General features: G+C 39.0%; 1 protein-coding gene across 2 annotated transcripts; it reads right to left on the minus strand.

The window, feature by feature from the left end:
- Nucleotides 1-542: 542 nt before the first annotated feature.
- tpbg.L (trophoblast glycoprotein L homeolog) lies at nt 543-7,484 on the minus strand. Of its 2 annotated transcripts, none has more exons than XM_018263449.2 (3): nt 7,365-7,484; nt 4,681-4,851; nt 543-3,551 (listed from the first exon to the last, which is right to left on the minus strand). In XM_018263449.2, exon 3 carries the CDS (start codon nt 3,290-3,292, stop codon nt 2,078-2,080), a length of 1,215 nt encoding a protein of 404 aa, XP_018118938.1. In that variant the 5' UTR covers nt 3,293-3,551; nt 4,681-4,851; nt 7,365-7,484; the 3' UTR covers nt 543-2,077. The 2 variants fall into 2 exon arrangements, with proteins under 2 accessions (XP_018118938.1, XP_041418999.1); XM_041563065.1 differs by lacking the exon at nt 7,365-7,484 and adding an exon at nt 4,935-5,155.
- Nucleotides 7,485-8,754: the final 1,270 nt, after the last annotated feature.

Here is an 8,754-nt window from a genome sequence, read left to right on the forward strand (position 1 = left end):
GGTCGAAAGTATTCTGGATAACAGGTCCCATACCTGTATATGATTACAGAAGATGAATAGTTTCCCAGTCCTTTCTTAGCACTTTCTTTTTAGATTTTCCATCAAAAATCATCAGAGCCGTTACTTCATATTTAAACAGTTTTCCTTCTTTCTACATTTCCTCTAGACAGTCCGATAGAAATAAAAAAATATATACAACATTCTCTCACAAGTATGCTATAAATTAATAACAGCAAGAAAAAGAGATAGGTAAACAGATATAGACAGACAGACATAAAACATCTAAAAAAAAGGCACCAATAAATAAACAGGCAGACAAAGAAAGGTGGATAGAAAACCTTCTGAGTCAGATGAAAATTATTTGAGGAAAGCACCACATATAAAGATGCACTCATCCTTAAGTTACCTTATTGACTATACAGTGTAAAGCAATACCTATAAAAATATCTATATATTTTTTTCTTGTTATCCAACCCCCTTCACTGGATGAGACATACAGGATTTCCAATTTTCTGGTCAAACCAAGTGAAACGTGTAATGTGTAATATCCTACTTGCCTTTATTGCTGCTGACAATGTTAAATAAAAGTGTTGTGTACATATAGTCTGTATATAACAATAGTTCATTTGGGACCAATAGTAAACAAGTTGACCTGTAGAGTACAAGGTTTCCTACAAATAAATAAAACTTATAAGACAAAGCTTGAGGGTCCATGAATTTCCCGAGCATCCCTGTAACCTATAAAATGAACAGTTCAATATATATGGACAACTTAGCAATCTAGTCATACATTTTATTGACAATGATTGAGGACATATGTTTTTCCTAACATATTCTAAATTAAGCTGTACTGAAGATATGATTCCACACTAAGTTTATTACATTAAAATACACAGAAGCATGCACACATATTTGCATAGCTTGTGCCATTTTTTTTAAAAAAATTGTTATTCATGCATATTTGACCATTTGAGTTGAGAATTCAAAAATAACGTATTAAGAAATCAGAACAACTGTCTAATCATCAATTACAAAACTGAAAAGATCTGTTTAGAAAATAAGAATTTGCCCTCAGCTTGGAATTTATTATACTGACATGAAATGCCTTAAAAATGCAACGTGCAAAAGCAATAGCTGGATATATTTTTTTCTAATTTCGGCATTTCAAAAAATGTGTAAATACATTTAAAATGCAAAAGAGTTTTTTTGGACAGTGTATACTGATATGTATTGTGCTTTTAGAGACTCCTTTTTCTATTCAGGTAAGCAATATATTGAATAAGAACATTAAAGCACTAAAATATTGTAGCTCTATGCATCACTAGTATTCAACAAGAATGTTCCCAATTTATTTTACTAAATACAAAAAAAGTACAAAAATTATTTGGCAGAAAATGTCAACACAACGGTAATTAATTTAACATAACCTTTATTTCATTAGTTACTATTAAAAGTTCTGGGCAGTTTACCAAAAATCTGCTTGGATATAAACTGCATTTTGTTATCTTTATAAAAAAACAGTGCAAAAGCATTACTGTGTAAATATATCCATTGTGATTTTGTAATGGAAGAAATGCTTGTACATGCTATTTTACTGTAAGAGCTCCCATGTTGTACATGCAAAGATCTGCCGACCTACAAACGTAAACATTTGCTCCAAAGAAAATCTGAGGCTGCTGTTGAATGGTAATCTGCTAGGTTGGCATGTGGGTGTAGTAATGAAGAAACTCTGAAAAGAGAAAAAAAAAAAGTTTTTGCTGCACTTATTCCAGCCTTTGAGTTCTCTTTCACAAGAATAATCCCATAAGAACAAAGAAGAAAGAGTCAAGAGGGTCTCTTATGCACGGATATTCAGCATGCGAGAGTCAGAGTCTGCAATGCAAAGTTAATTATAATGCAGCAATAAACTTCACAGTCAGATGGAGGCATTCAAAAGTCCTGCATGGAGACATTGTATTATTGTTGCTGCCGTCCAGCAGGGAGTGAAGATGAGAGCAAGCACAGGGTTTGGATGCACCGTCATTATGTCTGGTTCATGCATAGTTGAAGTGTTGCTCTGGCTTTAAAAAACTGGTCTCTATACATCTGAATTTGTGCTCACATTCGTTAACCTGGGGTCCGCGTTAATTTCATATCTGTAATGGTAAGCTTCCATGTGATCTCTGCATGCATCTCTGATGTTATAGATCCATTTTTTAATCCCTTTCCTGTTTAAATATAAAACCAGCAGAAAGATCACTCCAATGAGGGCTAATACTATGCCCAAAAAAACATAGGAGGTTTGCAAGCTGGTGTCATCATCTGGTTCCTGGCATTTTAGCTCTGATATGTTAAGTTCAACAATTGCTCTGCCCCTCATATTCTCTGGTAAATCACACACCAGACCGGATGTCTCTTTCACTGACTTGGTCTCTTTAAGCCAAATGGCAAAATCTTCAATCATGCAGTCACAGTCCCAGCTGTTATTGTTAAGATCGATTAACATATTTTGTTGGCCAATATATTCAAAACTTGTAGAATTTCTCAAGCGCTTCAGAGAGTTGTTGCTAAGATCCAGAGTTTCGAGATGGCTGAGATCTTTGAAGATATCTGCTGACAAGCTTGTCAAGGAATTATTGCTCAGGTCAAGGTGTTTGAGGTTGGGCAATGGACTAAACATACCATAGGGAAGAAATAAAATGTCATTCCCAGCTAACTCTAGTTTTTCAAGCTTGCTTGGTGCTCCAGTCACGAAGGCCCTTGCCAGAATGGAGATTAACAATTCATTATTAAAAGAGTTGCTGAGTTTTAACTCCTTTAGTGGGATACTGCCACTTCCAGCTCCTTGGAATGACAAGTTACTCATTGTCCCCAGTTCATTGTTACTGAGGTCAAGATATGTGAGGCTGGGTAGATAGCTGAAAACATTGCTTCCCAATTCTTGAAGGTGATTGTCACTAAGATCAAGATTTAAAAGTTCTGATAAGGGTTGCTGTTGTGTGAATGCTCCATTCAAGGTACTGATATTGTTGCCAGCAATGGAGAGGTTCTGTACATAGGGTGGTATGTTTTGGGGCACAGCATGGAGATTCTTTTTCTCACATGTAACAGTCCTAGACGTTTCAAAGCACTCACAAGAAGTTGGACAAGGTGACTGCTGTTCCGGTTGTGATGATACATCACTCAACACTTGCAGCAGAACACATACAAACAATATCACTTCTTTCTTTCTTTCAGCCTTCACTCTCAGTCCAGGACCCCTTCTGCCACTCCTCCAAACTCCCAGGAGGGAAAATAGATCAGAGTCAACCATCTCCCCAGGTTTTGCTACTCAAGCCCACGTTTATGTGGCTCTTTGCTAATTTTTTTTTCCCAATCCAATCAAAGGTGTATCACCAGGAAGCAGAACAGAAGGCAAACTCGGCAGAATCCTGTGTAAAAGTGTCAAGCGCACCCAGTGATAGAGAGGTCTTTCAACATAGAGGAAACGGGTGATTGATTACTTTTTTTTCTTGTGCTAATGTGGCTCTTCCTTTTCACCTCCTAGGAACTTTGGCTTTGTCCAGCTTTACCTGCAATTATCACACAAAAAGGTTAGTGGTGACAAATCAGATTGTTCCCATTCCAAGTTATCTGCAATGTAAAATTCCCTTTAGAAAATATCTGTCATTCATTCCTGACTTTTCATGCCTTAGGCTTCGGGTTACATTATTCCAGCTTTTGATCATCTCCTAAGGAGCATCCCCTTCCCCCTCCCTGCTGCATCCCACAAGTGGCCTTTGCAAGGCAGATGGAGAGAATTGCATACGTTTATGTAACTATTCTGAAATACCTTAGCCCCTATTATGGGCGGATAAAATACCTTAGCCCCTATTATGGGCGGATAAAATAAATTAGCCTCTGTTATGGGTGGATTAAACACATTAGCCTCGATTATGGGCGGATAAAATGTCTTAGCCACAGTTATGGCAGTACAATATTATACAACCACCTGGGCAGATAATAAACCATAATAAATTACAATAACCACACATGGAGGTATAAAAAAAAACCTTAGTCACTGTCATGGAAGTGTAAATTACCCTAGCCACTGGTTTGGTAGTAAAACATATTTTAAGTCCTTGTTATAGGCTGCTAAAATACTTTAGCCACATTTACGGGCAACTGAAATACTTTAGGCAATGTTATATAGTGAATAGAGTACCCCCTCTTGTAAAATATAAGGATATTATAAGTTACAGAGGAGTTTCATGACCAAATACAAACACGAGGCTTCGTTTTTTTTTTTATACGGGTCATGGAACTCCGAGGTAACTTCTAATATCCTCATATTTTGCAACTGGGGGTACTTTATTTATTATAATACACAAGTTTCAGTGAGTCATGTGAAAGAAATGACATCAGAACTCACCGTTTATAACGGATGACATCAGAACTCACCGTTTATAAGGATACAATTTACAAGATATTCATGGCTTTAGTGTATTATATAAAGATAAAATAGCTTAGCCACTATTATGGCAGGATACAATGCCTCGTTATATAGGAATAAATCAGCCTCAGTACTGTTTATTAATGATGAAACAGCCAAGGCACCGTTATAAGAATGCAAAAGAAACAATAACAGGTAACTTAGAGGCACATTTGGTGTGGATCATGACAAAAGAAGAGACAAGATAAGACCAGAAGTAATTATCTTACATTCTTTGATGAAATCTTGTTTGCTAAGAAGCAGATCCGGTAGGTCTCTTGCGCTATTCTCAGCGGAGGAAGCAGCTGTATGCAGCCTAGGGAAACGGCTCCACATCCAACAAACACGCTCTCGCCTCAGTGTTGTACTTCTTTCTCTTGCGCTCTCCGTGTTGGTCCTGCCTTTTAGGGAGAAACCATTGAACGTGTAAAGGAGGGGGGACGTCGAAAACTCACAAGTACAAACAAAATACACATTAGCTCACTTCCTTCTCAGACTAATCAGATGTTAACCGTCAGTTTTGCATTTGATATTGAAACACAACACTCTTCCAGACTCCAGCGGTTATTGTCCAGTGTTTACCAGGCTGGGTATGAGTCCCCCCTCTCCGTAGTTGAGTTGTTGAATTTCTCTCCTCCCCTCTTCTCACTGGCTGTAGTTTGTCCTACTGTGGTTACTAGAGTACGTGGAGTTGAGTGATGTGCAGTTCACAGGCTGAAAGCTGGCTTTGCTTTCCAAAACTTAAGGCCAGGATTGGCAGCTCAAAACAACCAAAATCAATCGCCAAACCTGCCAAAAGCCGTTTCAAAGGTAGCCAAAAAATAGTGCAGTCGTAAAAAAAAGAAATCACAGCTCGTGCCCACTATTTATACACTGTATACGATATTAAGCTGAATGGTCCTGTCTTCTGTATAACGTATTGCCTGCCCCAGCTTGTGCCTCACTACATTATCCAGCATGCACTGGCAGATTCTGGAATTACTGAATGTATGTGTCCAGTTTACAAGTTCAGCAATCTTGTTGCTAGGGTCCAAATTACCTTAGCAACCATGCATTGATTTGAATAAGAGACTGGAATATGAATAGGAGAGGTCCGAATAAAAAGATGGGTAATAAAAAGTAGCAATAGCAATATATTTGTAGCCTTACAGAGCATTTGTTTTTAGATGGGCCAATGACCTCCATTTGAAAGCCGGAAAGAATCAGAAGAAGAAGGCAAATAATTACTGTGTAACCAAATGTTTAAAAGGGTGGTCCACCTTTCAATTAACTTTTAGTTTGTTATAGAATGGCCAATTCTAAAAACTTTTCAATTGGTCTTCATTATTTTTTATAGTTTTTTTTTAATTAGTTGCCTTATTCTTCTCTTTCCAACATTCAGATAGGGGTCACTGACCCCATCTAAAAACAAATGCTCTGTAAGGCTACAAATGTATTGTTATTATTATTTACTTATCTTTCTATTCAGGCCTCGCCTCTTCATATTCCTGTCTCTCAATCAAATCAATGCATGGTCACCAGGGTAATTTGGACCCTAGCAACCAGATTGCTGAAAATGCAAACTGGAGAGCTGCTGAATAAAAAGCTAAATAACTCAAAAACCACAAATGACAAAACATGGAAACCAATTGCAAATTGTCTCAGAATATCACAATATAGTAAAAGTTATCTCAAAGGTGAACAAACCAAGTCCAGTTATCCAAGAATTCAGAGAGCTGCGTGCATGCCTCTTAACATTTGAAAAGCCTAAGGTGGGAAACAAACTGCAAAATATTGGAATAAGTTCACTTTATGGTCAAACCCCACGCACAGATTTAATGACACACTGGGGCTCATTTATGAACAAATCTACATATCTGCACCTGGGCAGAAATGAAACCAAAAATCAAATGTTTACTTTTGTTGTTATACCAGCACCTTGCTCAAAAATACTAAACACTGATTGCTATGGGTTACTGCCCAGGTGCACAGTTGCCTAGCAGGGCCGCCATTAGGGGGGACAGGAGGGACAAGTGGCCCGGGCCCGGGCATGAAGGGGGGCCCGGCAGTGCTGCAGTCTTGAAAGAGCCTGGCCCCCCTTATGAGCGCCCGATCCATGCGGCCATTTGTCATGTCCCGAATGCGGAAGTGCCGAACAGCCGAAGGACCTGAAGCCACGGAAACTGCCGAAGGCCCGAAGTGCCGAAAAGACCCGAAGTCACAAAAATTGCCGAAATTGAAGTCCCGAAGCAGCGAAAAGACCCGAAGTCACAAAAACAGCCGAAGTCCCGAAATTGAAGTCCCGAAGGGGTGAAAAGACCCAAAGTCACGAAAGGAGGCGAAGTTGAAGTGCTGAAGCCACGAGTTCAATTCTGCTGAATACCAATATGGGTTTTTTTTAATCCCCTGGCCACCAATGTATTATTTTAATATTCTATAGACCCCTGCCACCAATGTTCTTTTTTTAAAAAAAAAATTTTGGGGCCCCAATTTTTTAAAACTATTTAAGGCGGGCCCTGGTGTCAATGTTTTTTTTTAAAAATTATTTTTTGGGGCCCCAATTATTTTTTAACTTGTAAGGGGGGCCCCTGGCGTCAATGATTTCTTAAAAAAAATATTTTTTGGGGTGGCCCTGTTGCCTAGTGTTTAGAAATGATCCCCACTGTGGCCCCCAAGCATTTGTGTCACACTGGGACCACAGATCATTTCATGGCACCATGTGGCCCCAAGCACTTCATGACACAGTGTGCCACCCAAGCTTTCATGACAAAGTGTGGCCTCCAAGCACTTCATGACACAGTGTGGCCCCCACACTTCATAACGCATTGTGGTCACCCAGCATTTAATGAATCTGTGTGGCACAGTGGCACCCCAAGCATATAGTTTACCAATACAGGTCAGGAACACATGCAAGCAGTGCTGACTTGAGCCTTACCCCCAACAGGTAGATGATAAACTCCTCTCTTCTTGCCACTGAACAGTTTCTCTGTTTAATAAGTATGCCCAGCTCACTGTGTGTTGTTAGTCTTAATGGTAAGCTGTCTGGTCCTCCACCAGTAGTCCTACATGCCTGCCAGGGTGGAGTCCACCTGGAGTCAAAACTGAGAGGGTGGAGCTGCTTCCAGGAGCTAAGGGAGCTTCATTCTGCGCTGCACACTAGTTGACGTGCAGTCCCTTTGCATGCTGGGTACTTTAGTTCTACTTTAAAGAGGTTGTTCATCTTTGGGTTAACTTTTATTATGATGTAGAGAGTGGTATTCTGAGACAATTTGCAATTAGTTTTCATTATTTGTGGTTTTTGAGTTATTTCACTTTTTATTCAGCAACCTTAGCAGCCATGCATTGATTTGAATAAGAGACTAGAAAACAAATAGGAGAGAGTCTGAATAGTAATATGAGTAATATCAAGTAGCAATAGCAATATATTTGTAGCCTTACAGTGCATTTGTTTTTAGATGGGGCCAGTGACCCCCATTTGAAAGCTGGAAAGAGTCCGAAGAAGAAGGCAAATAATTAAAGAACTATAAAAATAAATTATGAAGACCAATTGAAAAGTTTCTTAGAACTGGCCATTCTATAACATACTAAAAGTTAACTCAAAGGTGAACCACCCTTTTAAGCTGTTGCCTGCTGCAAAACTACTAGGGATGCACCGAATTTTTCGGCCGAACCCCCAAATCCTTCACGACAGATTCGTCTGAATACCGAACCGAATCTGAATCCTAATTTTCATATGCAAATTAGGGGTGGGAAGGGGAAAACATTTTTACTTCCTTGTTTTGTGACAAAAAGTCACACGATTTCCTTCCCTGTCCTAATTTGCATATGTAAATTAGGATTCGGATTAGGTTTGGCCTGGCAGAAGGATTCGACCTGAATCCTCCTGAAAAGGGCCGAATCCTAGCCGAATCCCGGATTCGGTGCATCACTAAAAACTATATTAACCAGCATGTACTGGGGACTGCCTAATTCAAATTGCAGGTTCACTACCAGGAAAAGGGAAAATACATAATGAAAATAGATGTCAGTTTTCAAATTAAAAACCTGCTGAAGCTGTAAAAGTAGCCCAAATCCAGCCATTTGTAGGTTAGAAAACCCACCACAGGCTTCATCTATCAAATGAATCAACTAAATGTTGCAAAATTGTAACGGCTCAGTAATTCAGGTGCAGACTCTGAGCTGTTACAATTTTGCAACATTTAGTTGATTCATTCTCAGAGTCTGCACCTGAATTACTGAGCCGTCACACTCAAACACAAGAGAAAGGGACAGTAAACTTTAAACTTAGATTTTGGAAAAACTGTATAAAATAAAAAATGGAAAGT

Source organism: Xenopus laevis, chromosome 5L (assembly GCF_017654675.1).
Source record: "Xenopus laevis strain J_2021 chromosome 5L, Xenopus_laevis_v10.1, whole genome shotgun sequence".
NCBI lineage: Eukaryota > Metazoa > Chordata > Amphibia > Anura > Pipidae > Xenopus > Xenopus laevis.

Excerpts from the sequence above, each read along its gene's own strand:
- tpbg.L (XM_018263449.2), bottom strand. The coding sequence starts at position 3,292 with ATGGTTGACTCTGATCTATTTTCCCTCCTGGGAGTTTGGAGGAGTGGC.